Source organism: Nyctibius grandis, chromosome 32, assembly GCF_013368605.1.
Source record: "Nyctibius grandis isolate bNycGra1 chromosome 32, bNycGra1.pri, whole genome shotgun sequence".
NCBI lineage: Eukaryota > Metazoa > Chordata > Aves > Nyctibiiformes > Nyctibiidae > Nyctibius > Nyctibius grandis.
The window spans coordinates 2,246,986-2,264,063 of NC_090689.1; the positions used below are offsets into that span (position 1 = coordinate 2,246,986).

The following is a 17,078-nucleotide window of genomic DNA, read 5'->3' on the forward strand; positions in this document are numbered from 1 at the left end:
CCAGAAAATGCAAATGTAGAAAACCAAGTTTTTAAGTCATGTATTTTGACCCACTGTTTTATATCTGAAAATATTTATTTGTAAGGCAGCTGATTAACATAACCATAAGGCCTTAAAAAACCCAGAGAACAGGAGAAAAACCCCAGAAGTTCCATTTAAAAGCGTTGGGGTTTTGTTTTGTAAGAGACAGGAGTATGAAAAGGTCTAGCATTATTTGTTAGATGACAGAAAGTCTTCAGGGTGTCCTGGTGGGAGCAGTGCAATCCCAAAGTTTTTTCTGCAAAAGTTTGCCTTCATGAAGGGGCGAGTGAATTTCAAAACACTAGTTGGTAACTACACAGCAGTCCGTGAAAGGTCTGCCTACGAAACAAAATTTACATCAGTTTTGAAGCTCTACTGACTGGTACTTAGCTGCAGCAGGACATAGTAACATAGTTTGTATGTTACAAGATATCTCTTCTACAGAACTTATAAAATTACAATGTGAAATTCAAATATTGTATACAAGTCTTGAAGTTTCAGGTTCCAGATCTGAATATTTTCTTGTGTGATTTAGATTATTACACCTATAGAAGACATAAATATTTGTAGTGGTGCTTCAGCATCCCATCCAGTTTTGTACTGCGACCCCAAATGCATGCAGTTCTATATGTGAACCAGTCTGCTTTAAAAAAAAAATAATAAAGCAGCAGCACAGGGCATGTTCCTGATCTCTTCATACCCCTTCACAGTACAGACATGGAGCTGAGGAAGAGGAGTCCCAGATACAGCATTGTATACTGTCGTACGTACACTTTGGTTTAACTAATTAGAAAAAAAAGACACTGCCAAGCCACTAAGCTTTACTCCCTAACGTACACACACACAATGTGCTCACACATAAAATAAGGGTCGTCATCTTTTCTGCAGTAAAAAATGTTACATCATTATAGGATATGCTTTGGCTAAGAAAAGGCACGGAGAAATAGAAAATGAGCGTAAGAATGTTAAAATAAATATTTAACATTGGTGTACATTTTCCCTTGCTTTTTCTTTAATACATTTAAAGATTCCAAAAACCCCAGCAGCAAATTTATTCCAGGTTTTCACTAACGTTACATATCAAGAAAATATTCCAGTGCCTAACTTGCCTTGCTGTAGTTTCGGTCCATTAGTGCGGACACTGAAAACAACTTGCCTTATAAAGGCAGCTGCAGGGAACAATCATGCACTTGGATTTCAGTCACCTTTTCTCAACTTAATTAAGGAATTCCCATTCTTTCACGCTTCCTTTATTTTTTAGAATGTTGATTATTCCCGCTGACTTTCTACATTTGTTCCATAGATCTCCTGAAGAAATGGGTCCCACAACAAGACAACTGTCCACCTGAGGCTTACAGTCTAAGGAGTACCCTGCCTAGAAAAAGATGAACTGCCTGACCTCCCCTGGAAAGAGATGGCTTAAGAATATTGGCAGCATTTTAAGATATTCCAGAAGACCCTTCTCAGCAAGCTGAAGGGAGAGGAGTATGTCTTGGAAAAGGTAAGAGACAAATAAGTCCACTGCAAGGTTTTAGACATCAATGTTGGGATTTATGTGGTTCTGATATATTTGCAAGCAACTGTGAAGTCTAACAACACATACCCATAGCTCACATACTTGAAAATACTCAGTGGTTTATGCAAGTGATTGTGCTGACTGGAGGACCAGTTATTTGTTGCCAATTTCAATCAAATGCTTACCAAGTTGGCCATAACAATGGTATCAACGATGACAGGCCTGGTTGAAGTTCCCAGTGTAAACTGGAGTCCCCGAGGTGGCTGTCCAGTAGTAATATCATAGCAGTGTCCTTCCAGAAGCAGATACTCCAATTCGTATTCTGCAGCTACAACATTATCCACCTGTAAGAAGAAGACACTGCTGAATTCAGCACTAGCTCTGAAGTGCAAATTTTTGGTGATTCAGTTACTCTCTAAAATAGCCATAGTAATTAAATAATACTTATTTTACCAGAGTAATTTTATTGAACAAATACCTAGAAAGCCTCAAAGAGGCTCCTTCAAGTGACAAACTTCAAACACATATTTTTAAGTGTCCCTGACTAAAAAGGTTTGAATCTCAACTGGTAAGATGCTAGGATAAGAAAAGGGGAAGGACTGGTGCTCTATTTTACAATTATTTTTTTTTAACATTTATTGGAGAATGTAGTCAAGTAAGTGATTGGTCTGGCATCTCATAAAAAAGTATAGCTCTAGAACTTTGCATCTAAACCTGTTTAAAGCTAGTCTCATCTAATATTTATCATCTGAAATAAACACTTTGTTTTGCTCTGCGTTACTCTTACAGTGTGCTAGGGTACCGTCAGAAAGACCAATTCATTTTTTTCTACACCGAACAAAAGTCCCAAGAAAAGAAGAGGAAAAAAAAAACCCAAACCCAAAACCCCTTGGGTCCCTACCACACTAAATCCAGATGTAGCCTGAGGACACTACATAAGCAAAATATTATTCTAATCTCGCAAAGCATCTTCTCTCATTGCACATCCAAAATGACAGTTTAATTGCTATAGCACCAACAGGGTGCATATTAGGAACTAGAAATTGTGCACCTGCAAAAGTAAAGCTACTATTCATTTGGAGGCTCAGGATGGTACTTAGAATGCCTGAAGCTTTTAATCCTCTCCTCTCTCAGGCTTCCAATTGATCTAAGGGGGGGTGTGGGAATCAGGAGACTTGAAATGTGTAGTAGTATCAGCTATTTGGTGGTTCGTTTATGGCTTTACAGTTAGGTTAAGGGATGAAAAGCAAAAAAAGCTGTGAGAATGAACAGGTAGTTAAAACTGGCTTGGTGGCTTCTCAGAGAGAGGGAAAGTAAGTAGAATTTACTCACTGGAACAGAACTCAGATCTTACTTCTAAATTTCTAAACAGAAGTTTAAAAAATAACAATCCTACAACATTAGCTGTAGGGAGCTCTGATCTGAAAGAATTCTTCAACTAATAAATTGAAAAAGTTATTTAATGACCAATGAAGAGTTCCTTTGTTTCTAGCTCAGGACACTCTGCAATGTTACACGCACTCAAAGCCTCTGTAGGATCTGCTTCAAGCCTACAGTATTTTTCAACCTGTGGTTCAGGCATCCATGAGTACTCGAGAACAGCAATCTTACTCTCAGTGAGCTTAAGTTTACCTGCATCCCTGGTAGAAAACGTTTAGGGGTCTGCAAACGTCAAAGGTGTTAATATCCACAGTTCTATGTTTATTATCTTTTTAAAATTCTACATTTCTTTCCCCTTACAAAAAGCAGCCCTGGAAAACAAACACCATTTAAATGCAGTAATAGGAACACACTGATTTCTTTTACCTCCTCTAAGTAAATATTGTCAAGGTCATATGGGGTTCTGACAGATTCCACCATCCAGCTCTCAGGAGTATTTAGGTTCAAGGTGAACAGTGGAGACTGGGGCATATCCAAAAACTTGGCAATTGGTCCTGGAGCAAAGTTGTTCTCTGCTGTAAACAAAATCTCCGGCTCCAAAACATAGCGATAAAAGCTGAAATTTCAGAAAGAAAATGTTAGAACATAGTTCTGCCAAACTTGGCAAGTATTTCACTCTCGTTGAACTTGCTGACAGCATCATCTTTCCTAGACCTCCAATGTCTCCAAGAAGCCTGATAGGAAATTTTTATTCCCTCTTGCATATGGGAGGCTTTGTCCAAAGCAACACAGGTTGTGTTGACCTTAGAACAGGTCAGAATTTTTATCTTGAAGGCCCAGCCAGAATATGCAAGACTCGACCATTAAGATTAGTAAGTTATTTAACTTATATATATATATATATATTAAAAAAAAAATGTGCCCACCCAACTTGCAAACCATCAGAATGACCCCATGCTATCCACAAATACCCAGATTCTCTGTGGGAAATCACACTATTATATAAATGAGGTCAAAGCAGTTATTGAGACTTCCTGTAGGACATATGACCACGTTTCTGTGCTTGCACATTCCGACAGGTTTTTCTTTCTCTCTCTCATTTTAACCCTGGCATGGCATTGCTTACCTTTTCAGTGGCATGTCAGAAAGTTTGGACTGGCAGTTCATAAACACTCTTAGGTTCATATTTATCAACTGGTTCAAAACCTAAAGTAATGAGAAAAAGACATCCCTTAAAATGCTAACTAGGAAAGCTGACCACTGTTTTTATAGACAAGACCTCAAAGAGGGATGTTACCCGCTCATTCTCAATCCTCCCTTCTCATTATTTGCTTTACCACACCCATCCTTTAATTGGTGGTTTTAGGAACAGTGATCTGCTCCCTCACATTGGAGGCATTCTTTTTGGGATGCAGAGACTTTCTTCCTCAAGAACAGAGCCATTGCAACCTAAACTGTTAAATGGTGAAACTGAAAGCTACGTAGACGGTGTCTAAGCATCATCTTGTCAGTGTGTAGTATAGTGTGATTAGTTTTTCCACTAATAAATGTATTGTGCAACTCAGATGCAGTATTAGGCAGCCATGGGTCACCACCCAGTCAAGGAGGAAGACAAATGTTCGAAAATTACAGAGCTGAGACAACTTTCTGAAATTGCCATAAAATGCACTACAACATTGTGTACATACCAAAAGTAACGGAGCAAGTCTTTGAGCGTCTCTGGTCACAGGATCAACAATAGCCACAACATCAAAGTATGTCTCCCCCTCTTTTGGTCTCAGTTTAACTGCACTAAACAGAAGAAAAAACAATTTTAAAGTATCAAGTGTATGGATAAACATAGGAAAAACATCATCGATCTCATTCTGAAGTCAAATTACTTCCTAAATGTTACGCACCTTCTGAAACTAGATAGAGAAAAAAATACATATGCATGGATAGACATGGGTAGACAGACAATACTAATTTCTGAAATCTCACTGTGCCCTGAAAACTGTTGGGGACTTCCCTGTTACTGCTTGGATTTTTTTTTTTTTTTGTTAAGTTAAATGCAACTTAAACCCACGGAAACATTAAAAAAAAAAAAAAGAAACAAGGGAAAGCATATTGCTCAGCAAATTCCAGCAATCCTATACCTGTATCGTTCTTCAAAAAAATGATACTCAATCCTTGCCTCTCCTTTTGGTTGAGCAGAAAGAAGAGCATCCACTTTCATTACCAAGTCACTCGCGCTGAAAAGAAAAAAGAAAAAAAAAAAAAGGTTTACAGATACTCAGAAAATGTGTGTACTTATCACATTTCTGCCAGTTAGCAGCAAGAGAAGACGGACTGAATGCAGATACACAAACTAACGCTTTTACTACCTCTCTACACAAGCTCTAAAGAATTAGACTTATTTAAGGGTTAATCTGCCATTAATTTAAACAGGTTGCTGCCTATTACTGAGGGTACCAAAGGGTTTAACTCTGTAACAAATACAGAACAGCTGGTATTTTAGGGGTCAACCATGCTACAGGCAGTGCATTCTGAACTTCACCACCCTCTCTTAGACCTGTGATTCAGATCAAACCCTTGGTTCACAGCAGCCTTCCCATTTTGCACTGCAACTCTTAAGAACTAGGAAGCAATCCTGTATGTGTAGAAACTTTTGAGAGAGAGGGGTCCTATCATTTAAAGAGAATTACTTCTGACAACTTCTTCCTTTTTATTATTCCCGTAAATTTTCAGTCTAGTATTTTAAGAATATATTTAATCTTGAAAATGTAAAACCTCTTGAAAGTTCAGTGAAAATTGATTTGTATATCACAGCTTTGCCAAAAAGCAATACTGTAACTTAAAGGTCTGTCAGCTTTTCCTGAATTAAGTCAGTCTCATAGATTTCTAGTGACAGCTGTTTAAATTGCTCATCCCAAAACCACAAGCCTGGTGAAGTCTGCCAAGTTGTACCGTGTTTTCCAATGCAGCAGATCATGTCAAAAGCTTTCGAAAAACTTTGGCAGCATTCAAACCAAGAAACCACTGCTCTGTCCAAAACTAGCCTGTGTTCAAACTATGCCTTCTTCCTTTGCCCTATCATCCTTATCCAACACAGCAATGGATGCTAAAGTGTTTGGAATGCTGTTAAAACCTGTCCTCCTAAGATTCAGAATTGCACAAAAGACCTCAGGCTTAACTTACTTGATAGCCTTTAACAGGCAGGCAGCATCACAGCAAAACATAATGCTAAATATGAGAGAAACTATCTTCTTAGCTTTGAGCTTCAACACAAACGCATGCCTACAGACTTCAGTTTTGAAGACTGGCATATGTTCTTTTGAACCTGAAGATGACTTTCTTTTGATTAGCTCAGCTCTATGCTTTTTGAATAATTACCTAGAACTATGATTTTCATTTTCTTATCTATGTATTTTCCTATTGTTTCTCTTTAAAAAGTTAAAAGCAGTTTACATGATTCCGTAGTACTGACAGTGAAATACATTACTAAAGTAATTTTTATATTGATAGGCCAAGCAGGACTTAGCTGAACTGCAAACAGATTCAGAAAGCATACTCCAGTCTCTCATTTTCTTCCCTTCTTTCTGCTTTTAAATCAATACTGTAGTAATCCTACATATGAGTTATGAAACTCTGACATATTGGAGGTAAATGGTTTAAAACAGCATGTCAGTTAAGATTTAGCTGGGGGAAAACCCACAAGACGCCTGAAGGCCTTAATATTAATGAAAAGTTAGACTTCTGTTCCATTTAGAGGAGCAGAAAGGTAATGCAGTGCAGAAAGCATTTTCAAGAATAAATGTAATAATGTGCAGCAATTTATACCACTTCGTAACACATCCCACAGCAGCGAACAACTCTTCCCTGCATACAGACATCTCCTCTGTTGGTAAAGCTGTTACCAACCAGAGTCAACTAAACCTTGATTGAAACTTCATCTAGCTGAACACAGCAAAGAGTTTAGCCAGCCCCTATAGGATGCGTTGCCACCCTCATTCTTTAATTTCTCAGTCCACCTGTATCCCCCCCTGCCAATCCAAGAAACCACTTCCTGAACTCCTCAGGTAACACAGCAGGCTCTTGCTGCCCATGCTGCTGTGATCCAGGGACTATCTCAGTGAGTACCAACACAGTTTCATGTTCACTTGAACGGTTCTATAGTAAATTCCTACAGACTTGGGCACTTTCCCAGTTTCTTGCTGCTTGTCAGTGAGGCTCCAGCCAACACAACTCTTCTAACCTCTGTTACGAGGTAAGAGACAAGCCATGGCAGGCTGCTACTAGATATAGATAACAAATCAAGAACGATCAACTCTGAGGACAGTACCATAGCAGGGGTTGCCAGTGCTCTCAGAGCTGCTTCCTGAATCTGGGAGATGCAGTTACAGCTCCATACCTCCAGGAGATTGTGAACTACAAAAAAGTCACTAAAGCGCTTTAAACCCAATAAAGATAACGTACATCTTTTTCCTTTCGCACTTGCCCCTCTGAACAGCTGAGCCTTGACCATATGAACACATGCATGTTTGTTCATAGCACCTGACCAGTGTGTACTTGATAAAGCTTTCTCCAGGCTGCAGAAAGTCCTGTTATCAGAGTACCACCACTTCTTTGTAAGCCTCTGCACGTTTACTTACAGATCTTCTTCAAATCCCAGCTGCTGAATCTGAGACTTGATTTTCTGTCCTGATGTCTTTAGTATGATATTCTCAAGGAGATGAAAATCATCCTGATTGAACATCTCGCCATCCTCTAATGGGCCAATAATCTACAAAAAAGCAGGATCAGCATTATTAGGTAAAGGCTACACTGAAACAAAATTCAAAGATGTATTAAATAAATACTCCAGCCCAGTCTCGGTGGGCATCAACTGTTTAGGCTGATATTAATGTCAGTGGCAGCAGAGTTTAACAGATAAGTCTGGCTACTTACAGCCAAGATTCCCAGACTAAGGCATAAAATGCATGCTTAAAATGTTCACTAAATGCTTGGTTTGCAGCTGGAAGAGACCAAGGCACCTTAACCAGGGCCAGATATAGCAGCATTTTGCCCAAACAACTGAAGCAGTTGATTGGGCAAACAATCTTTCAAATTTATCATCCCTTTACACCCCTGGACTCAATTCACTGCCAACACAAAAGCAACTGTTATTGGGAGATCTGAATTTGTGCAAAACACGAACTAACTGCACACAGTACAAAGAAAAGGTCACTGCAGGTCTGAGGAAATCAAACTGGAAGTGGTCCTAAAGACTGCCGAGGCCTAAAGAAGGGTGAGACTCTGTGTCTGATCCCTAGACTCTGCTGCTCAAGGTCTGCTTCCTTCCCCCATGTGGAATCTCTGTCTTACTGTATGTGGATTGAGCTCACCCTTCCATTGCTGATCACAGCCCTCTGCCCCTTCTTCAGCTTTAGAACGTCTCTGCAATAGATAGCGTGGGACAGAACAAAATCCACCTTGGGAGACTCAAAGGCTTCTTTGAAAATATTGATATCCATACCCTGAAAGGAAAGAATACTTGACATTGAAACGTGAAGAAAAGTATACTTCTGCACACTACTTTTAAATGCACCTTTTTTGTTTCCATTCAAGAACATCTTTATATCTTGCTAAAATTTATCCCCAGGCCCCTTTTCTTTGTGGTCTTAAACCTAGTTCTTGCTCGTCACCTTCAAACATTTATGATGTGAAGGGTCACAGCCCTAGTAATTGTTGCTACTTAGACCAGTTGTTCCATTCTTTTGTTCTTAAGTGATTCTTGCTTGACTTTTTTAAACCTACTTTCAGAAACGTAATTTTTTCTCAGCTTTTTAAAAAGATTATAGTTTTCTCTTAACCCCCAAGAAACAAGTGACTCACTTGAACAGATCCATGAATCTGCATTCCTTTTGACTTTCAAAGGTATGCAGCTTTGATGTATATGAAGATTTACTTTATTTTTAGATGGACTGTTATATTTAGGTAAGTTTACCTTTCGGAGCAAAAACCCCCCAACATAACCAGAACTGTATCTTTTGCATATGAACATATTACACTAAAAAATGCACTAGAGGGCCAAGCAAAGTACCCTGCCTTTGTAAATACCAGCAAACATGCTTACCCCAACAGCAAATTCTAAGATGTCGGCTCCTGCCTCTAGTGCCTTTGCAGTTTCTTCTTTTGCCATTTTGGTGATGAAGTTCTTGGCGTTGTTTGACGTTTGTGTCTGCAGAGCTGCCCAGATGGCTTTAGCAATACGTGTATTTTGGCTGTTTGGATCTTCACTAGGATTATTAATCATGCTAATTCGAACATTATTGCTGGATTTCTGTTTAACAAAATATGCATTAGGAAAGTTTTAGATTTCAGATATGTTTTAACTGAGAAGAATAGGTCTATTTTAATAAACTCTGTATCAAAAGCTTTGTATTTCTTTACCAGAAAATCAGATTCCAAATCAGGTAAATAACAGCACAATGTTAAAAGGATAAATGAACTAATTTAGCATCAAGTATTCAGTTTATGTATAAGCACCACTGTGACAGGACTCTTCTAGATAATACTGTGCTATATAAGAGACATAGGACCACAGCCACCACTCAGAGGTCTGGCAAAACAGTGATTTAGGAATAAGCTGTCTATTTTTGTGATCCACTTGTCTTCCTGGAACAAATGAGAGCAGTGAGTAATGCTCTCACATTCATCTCCAAACCAAAACGCAGACATCTTCAATTTAGAACCATGGGCTTAAAAGAACATCTTTTCTTTATTATATTAGCTTAGTGCCAAGAGGAGATTCTGTCCTCGTACAAGAAGGTCAGCAATATTCTAGCCCCTACAAACAAGACGAGGCTGGATATTAGAGACCCTGCAGGGAGAACCAATCTCCTCAGCTCATACAACAGGAAGAAGCACAACCTGTGTTTTTCAAGCCTTTACCTACTGCTTTGTTACCACTGGTAACCCATTCAAATGAGGACATTACCTACCTGATGTTTAATTGCATCATACAACAATTGCCTCCCTGAAGGTTTATCAAAATCACCAACAATCCAAAAAGTAACTGGTCTAACAAAGGAATCATCTGCAATTAACAAAAAAAGAGTGGGAAAAGTTTGAGGGTGAAGGGAAAGAAAGTTTCAATTTTTCCTCGTTTGGAGGAGAAATATGATGCACATGCAAAGGTTTCAAAAAAAAGAAAATTACATAGGGAAGATATGGATGAAGCTAAGCTATGAAGTCTGGCAAGACAAGAATAATAGTATTGGTATTATATTAGGTTTCATTTACCTCATTCAGAAAACCCACATGGGACAGCATGCACCTCTGTTTCTAAGGAACCTATGGATCACTTACAGTTTCCAGCTAGGGCACAGACATACCGCTTCTTTGTACTGAAGCTGTTAGTTCACAAAATCAGTTTTGTACAGAGAAAAAAGTGCTGAAGCAAACATGCATTTAAACAGCTTTCTTCATTTCCTGCTGGTTCTAAAGCCAATGTTATAAAGGAACCAGAACATCCCAGAACAGCAACATATGAAATGCTAAAGCATGAGTTACCATAGATCTCCTTGGAAGACATTCCTGGTCAAAAAGCAGAAAGGAAAGGGGGGAAAGGAGAGAGACGTTAATAACTTTATAGTAATCCCAATGTGTACCAAGAAGCTGCAGCACTGTACTGGGCATAACTGAGTAACTAAAGTTCAAGTCAAACAAGCAACAAGTTTGTGACGATTTTATTAGAATAAGCTTTGCCTTTTTCTTCCCCTCAAATAGATTGATGCTTTATTTTCATGCTACAGCACTAATTATAGTATATATTACCAGTTTCATACCATACCGTGAAGGCATCATTCTGAAGACCATTTGCAAAAACCACCATGCCATTATGACTTGGATGTTAACCATTTCTGTTATCTTCCCTCTTTAAAAACTCGCATGACAGTGCTATTTCAGTACTGTTGCTGAGCCAGCAATATGTCTAACTTTCCTATTATTTTAGAAAATAAATGTGCTACAGCATTACTGTAACTAGATACTAGTTATTAAATATCTTAAGTGACAGAAGGGGCAGTGACCCAAAACTGTCAAGCCATGGGATTGCAAATTCATGCACGCTTTCAAATGAGTGTGCGGAGGTGTAGGTTTAATTAATACTCTACAAAGGGAAAACAAGACACTTGTTCAGATCTAAGTGACTGAACACAAACCAAGGGCAAATATGAGACAGAAGGAGCAATGGGAACATTTCAGGCAGTGCATGCAGGTAGCAGTGACTGGAGATAGTACTGGGGAAACTTGTGAGAGTCTAGTACAGCAGACAGGAACAAGAGGAACTGGTTCAAATGACAGCAGCTTATTTATGATTCCTAACTGAAATGGATACAAGAAAGGCCTGATTAAGGTCTGTATTATGTCTGTGCATGCATTAGCAGTACAGCTGAGTTTTAACACTAACAGGAGACTTTACGTATAACTAATAAAACTGCACTATCATTGAAAAAGCAGTACGTGCACTGGGGAAATAAAAACAGCACAGACCACATTAGGTGTTGTCTTATATAATGGGCAATAACAATTTTCTTCTGAATCCATGTAACTTTTAGTAATTTTGAATTATGAGACCCGAGAGCTAGGTCGCCTTCTAGCTAGACTAGAATTGATTTTTCTAGTCAGTGTCACTGCAAGGTCAGAGCTTACATTGCTGCTCTTCTGGTGGTCATTTGCAATATGGCAAGAGCAGGTTGGGTGGGGCTTCATTATTCATTGAAGGCTGGGTTTAAAGAGGGGAGCATTCTTGTTCCGTGTAGATGCCATGCCTTACAAAAAAATCTTTCTTTTTAAGACTTAGCTTGCGCCATTACCCACAGGCCTGAACAAGGCTCAATGCGTGTGTTGGGTACCGTGTATACGCTTGGAAACACACATAAGATTAGATTTGGGTTCATAATCCACTGCAGATGTTACCTTTCTTTGTTAAGTAGGTCATGCTGTTTGCGACAGCAGCTGTCTTGTCTTTGGATTCCAACATGGTAAATCGAGCAAAGTCATCCACGTAAAAGTTGTCTGAGAAGAGAAAAAGTATTAGATGTCAAAGCAAACTACTCTACGTAAAATGAAAGAAAAATCACTACTGCTACCAGAACAGTAAGAACATATCCCATTTGTTCCTCGTGATACTGCTTTTGATGTCTCATTTCCACTGCTAATATATAATAAGCTGAGGAATATATTTTTATTGTTTCATAAGTTACATTGTTGTCTTGTAAGTTACATTAATAACTACATTGCATATTTGAAATGCAGAAGTCAGATGAAAGGACTGTTCAAGTCTCACTTAGTTGAAGTTAATTTATGTAAGTAATATACATTTTAAAATCCACTGTGTTACTGTTTTTCAAGCAACTCAAAAATTAGTTTGCAATACTGTCATACTGCAGAGTCGCTGCGTCGGGTGTTAATACATTTAGCCATGAAAAGTTCTGCTGAGATATATGACACAACAAATCTTAAGTAATTCCAGAGATGACTGTCAATCTCTGCTCAAAATAAGGTTAGAAATAAGAAACAAGCTGTTGCTTTATACATTATATGACTGTTCTTGGCTTTTGCTAGCATTGCTAATTTCTCAACTTCATGAGTCATATTCCCCTAAAGGTTTGTATAAAATCAAAACAAATTCCTGTTTTGAAAAATCTGTAGACATTCATGTTGTTATTGTACATAACATCTCCCCCAGCACCAGGGCTAGAACATCACTTGGGGTGCTGTTAATACTTTCCCACTAGAGCTCTCTGTTAGGACAGCAAAAGTCTTTGCCTTAGATCCTTCAGGTTTAATGCAATTAAAAGCATCCCTTACTCATTCCTGTCAGATCTAGGTACTCTCTGTCAGGCATTAAGATCCTTGAGTTAATTCTTGGAACAACATTAGGCTGGTTCATGATATACTCCACCACATCTTGGTCATTAGATAGTTCACCCTGAAGGAAAGAAGAGAGAAGCAATATTCATTATTTCACATGTATATTTGCCTTAGATAACTTCAATCAAAACAAACTCCCAAAAACCTGCAACAACAGAAAAACAAACCAAGAAATGATGCAAGTTAAGTTGCCTTGGGTATTACAGATTCAGGGAGTTTTGATCAGTTTTTCCCAATCTTGTTTCTCTCTAAAGTCACAGCTGAACTCAGCACCTACCAGGTACACAGCTCGCTGGTAGATGCTTGTGGTTTCCAGGATTTTGTGCATTGTCACGGTTTCTAGGTCGTCAGGATCCAGCTGATCTTTTTGAAAAGGCATTCCGTTGAACAGCACAACAGGGAGGGGACCTACACCCGTTTGCTCATAGTAACCTCTGGCTGCCTAAATACAGGGAAAGAAGGAGCTTTACCACGTCAGCCCATTACCACAAGGGTTTCCATGCAATATCCACACAAGTATTTTGTAAGCACACTAAGAATATTAATTTTATGCAGTGCATAAGACACTTTCTGTATCTTACATGCACAAGATATCCTTGTCTTTCAGAGTTTCAAAGCAAAAAGAAGTTACTTCATAATACAGAAGTGCAAAATATTCCATTACGTTCGTACTGTAAATAAATTAATTTCAATGAGCACTTTCTGGTAATAGGAAAAAATGCACAACAGGAAATCCAACTTTCCATATGGAAGCAAATGCAATGCAAGCGTTGATAGCTGCAACCTAAGACAGGGTAGTGGTTTTTTCTTTTTATTTCTTAAGAACATGTTTCTTACAATTGTGAAAAAAACATTCCATTTTCAGGGAGGGGGTTATTATGTCAAGATAAATTTCCTCATTTCATGTAACCACTGCAAAATGCACCATCATTATTGATACTCTGTTACAGACAGAAGTTAATCCAATTCTACTGTTTAGAGGACCTTGTTGAGGGCTTTCAAGACCTTTTAAGGACACAAATATCACAAAGCTGAGATCACATGAAAAAGTCCTCAGCATTGTTTTAGCTTGTGTCCTTTATATGGAGATGAAGCTCTTTCTAAAGGCCTCCTTCCTTATCCCAAGGCTCGAAATGCTTTACGGTGTGGTTGTGCTGAGTGGTGTCGGGTACACCAGCTGCAGCAAGGCCTCCAGAGTGGCCTCTCAGGTCTTCTGGAGGAGAGCACTTTGCACGGGTTAGGAGTTTCTAGGGGGGATGGTTGTTGCTTTTGTTTTGTTTGCACTTGATTTGGTGTCTAGTATGTAAACTGAAAAGGACTCTCCTGTCACACAAAAATGTCTGCCTTATTTTTATGGGTTTTGATTTCCTCAAAATGCTTTCCCCTTCACTTTCCTACACCAGAAGATGGAAAGTGTGTGTGCATATGAGCCTGTTCACATAACCCTGACCACATTCCTCACATTTACAGATGTAGGCAGTATCATCTGTGTTACAGAGCTATTGTAGACAGAATTTTTATTCTTTCTTTTAGAATATGCAACAAAAATACATAACCATCCCCCTATAGAACCCCAAATAAAAGCTATTTCATCTCATGTATAAGTGATCCAATAGTGATTTGCTCTCCCAGTTTTCTCCATACAGAAAAGTATCAACCCTAAAAATAACTTTAAGAAATTATTTGAGGAAGATTGTTGAATGCCTTGCTATAGGAAAGGCATTTTGAATTCATCATCATTACTTTATCTCACACAGCATTCAAATACCAATAAAGAAAACCCACACCAATCCCTCCCAGACATGAAGCCCCTTGGTTTTCTTATGAACCGTTCCATCACCTTGATCTTTTTCAAGCAACTTTAAACTCTACTAAAGCCTGCATACCAGAATGAAAGCATGACTTACAAGTCACAAGAAAGTTATCTTGGTTCTGGTACTACACACATAGTTTTTAAAAAATATATATTACAATATGTTTTATATATTATGTATATTATATAAAGCTTTGTGCTGAACATAAATACTTACTAAGGTATTACTAAAAGTCACCCGATGTGATAACAAAATAGCTACCTGGTTAGTAGGAGAATTGGATCAAGAAATTGTACTTAACTATATTTTCAAAATGGTGTTGAAGCAAAAAAAGTGAAAAAAGCTCTGTTTGATGAATTCTTACCTTTCTGTTTTGATCATAGGCAGAATCAATACCCAGAATGCTGTTGACTTCCACGTAAGGATACTGTTTCTCAAGAACACTAACCACATGCTCCACTTTCAGCTGATCTCCCGTTTTTACTTTGTTATATATCTGAAAGACGGATACAAATACAAGTTCACAGCTGCAACTGTAAAACTTCTGTCCTTACCAAAGGTAAGTTGACCTGTCACCTGTATTCCAGTAATTATAAGGCATTAACAGCCAGATTGCAAAACATATTTTCATATTTATTAGCTTCAATAACAGCTCCTAAGCACTTGTAGCTCTTATAATTATCTTGCTTTACCTCGTAGTCATTCCAGTGAGACTGGAAGGAGATAAGGAGATAAATATAATTTATTTCTTTAAATAATAACTTGCATCTTTAATTAGCACATGAACATACTGTTACATACATGGAAAATATTAAGACGTTAATTTCCCTTTTAAATGAATACTCACAGACATGACAGTCTGGAAAGCATAATTATTGTCCATTTCTTGTGCCACATAATTGTATACCCTAAGGAGAGCAACACCAGGATCCTGAAGTCCATCAACATCCTCCGAGTCATTAACCACAAAGACTAGTCCTATCCTGCAATCAAACAAATCCCCAGATCATGAATCTGTTATATTAATTAATAATCAACTCTTCACAGAACTGCCAGCTATGATCATCATCTTAGACAAAGGCTTTTTCTGGAATGGACTGATAAGATTTTGAGCAGAGCGGCCAGGAATCAGACTTAGATGTATAATCTCTAATGATGAGTCCATCAGAATCTTGCTTTTCATCTCTCTTTCATCCAAAGTACTTGCTTTAAGTTTCCTTTGGACTGTTAAAGAAACTGAACTCTGTTTTGCTAGTAGCTAAAGTTATTTTTTAAAAAAATTAATTAAGAAACAGTATTTAGTAAATCCCCTTCCCAACCACCACCAACAAGATATCTAACATTTCTACAGTGTCCTAGCAATGGGAATTTTACAATTGCAAGAGTCACAAAAATAAATTTGATGTAAAAAAATTCCCGTTAAAACACAGCAATTACCTCAGTGGGATGTGGTTACTGAAGAACATCTCTGCCACATTCAGTAATTCTGCTGTGGTCTCGTGAGTAGGATCTACTATCAGCACCTGTATACAAATGGCAAGGGAAAAGTTTCTATTCCCTTAAGAAGTCAAGATACAGGTTTTTGGTTAGAGATAGCTTCATTCATGCCTCAGTGCAGAATTATCATCAGTCCTATTTTACACACTGTCAGGGACACGAGGCCCACTAAATAATAGTTTCTTCTAAAGTCTTAAGTCCGTTATTTAAAATACCCAGTCTAAACCACTCCTTTAACCAGAAGAGACCAGACTCCTTTCGTAATTTGTATCTTAACTTCAGCATCCCCTGGCATCTCGGCTTCTGCCTCTGCACGTACACAGATCCACCCAGGAAGATGTGCATGGGAGACAGGCATTTGTCAGAGCTGAGGGACACAGCATTGCTCTGCTCAGCCCCCTGGAGAGCCGATGCTGCTCAGGCATTGTCAGAGCAAGCCCAAACCCAGACAGAACTGGGCCATTCAGAATGAATGTAGGGCCCTTTATTCATGCCAAGCGTTGCCTTTTCATTGAATAATTTCAATGTTAAAAGTACCGAACTCCACAGAAAGAGAACACATTAATGCTCCCACAGCTTGAGGTGGTTCAAGTCCCTATTTGCCACTAACCAGAGGAGTCCTTTTTTCTGTAGGGCCACTCTGCCACATGACAAGAGTTACACTACAGCATTTACAAACTCCTTATTAGATCTAACTTTAAGTAGTTTACCTAGAGACTAAAAGGACACCCAGGATTAAGCTGAAGACTGATGATCATCTTTTGAAATCTTGGTGCAAGAACGCTTTCTAACTGAAACAACTGAAGTTGGTCTTAACCCTGTTAAGAAGATACTAATTAACAAATCTCAGGGATTTCATTAACCAACTTCAGGTATTATCACTAAGTTAAAATGCACCAAATTCTCACTTGTCAGGTGATAGCTTTTTCCATTGATGAAGCAATTTGTGGCAT

The 17,078-nt window shown here is 38.4% G+C and overlaps 1 protein-coding gene across 4 annotated transcripts in view; it reads right to left on the reverse strand.

The window, feature by feature from the left end:
- Window positions 1–17,078, reverse strand: part of UGGT1 (UDP-glucose glycoprotein glucosyltransferase 1) — a 46,151-nt gene that overhangs the window by 11,596 nt on the left and 17,477 nt on the right. For 3 of the 4 annotated variants that reach the window (XR_011049891.1, XM_068421056.1, XM_068421058.1), the window contains exons 16-31: window positions 16,066–16,151; window positions 15,476–15,611; window positions 14,993–15,124; window positions 13,092–13,256; window positions 12,752–12,872; window positions 11,858–11,956; window positions 10,451–10,474; window positions 9,880–9,974; window positions 9,012–9,218; window positions 8,281–8,412; window positions 7,549–7,679; window positions 5,053–5,148; window positions 4,606–4,708; window positions 4,044–4,123; window positions 3,344–3,533; window positions 1,723–1,881 (exon numbers count right to left, since the gene is read on the reverse strand). Coding sequence is in view for 3 of the 4 variants with exons in the window: in XM_068421056.1 (XP_068277157.1) it covers window positions 1,723–1,881; window positions 3,344–3,533; window positions 4,044–4,123; window positions 4,606–4,708; window positions 5,053–5,148; window positions 7,549–7,679; window positions 8,281–8,412; window positions 9,012–9,218; window positions 9,880–9,974; window positions 10,451–10,474; window positions 11,858–11,956; window positions 12,752–12,872; window positions 13,092–13,256; window positions 14,993–15,124; window positions 15,476–15,611; window positions 16,066–16,151 (1,956 nt within the window). In the remaining variant the exon portion in view is untranslated. The remainder of the gene's footprint in view (window positions 1–1,722; window positions 1,882–3,343; window positions 3,534–4,043; window positions 4,124–4,605; window positions 4,709–5,052; window positions 5,149–7,548; window positions 7,680–8,280; window positions 8,413–9,011; window positions 9,219–9,879; window positions 9,975–10,450; window positions 10,475–11,857; window positions 11,957–12,751; window positions 12,873–13,091; window positions 13,257–14,992; window positions 15,125–15,475; window positions 15,612–16,065; window positions 16,152–17,078) is intronic. The other variant, XM_068421057.1, reaches the window with a different exon arrangement.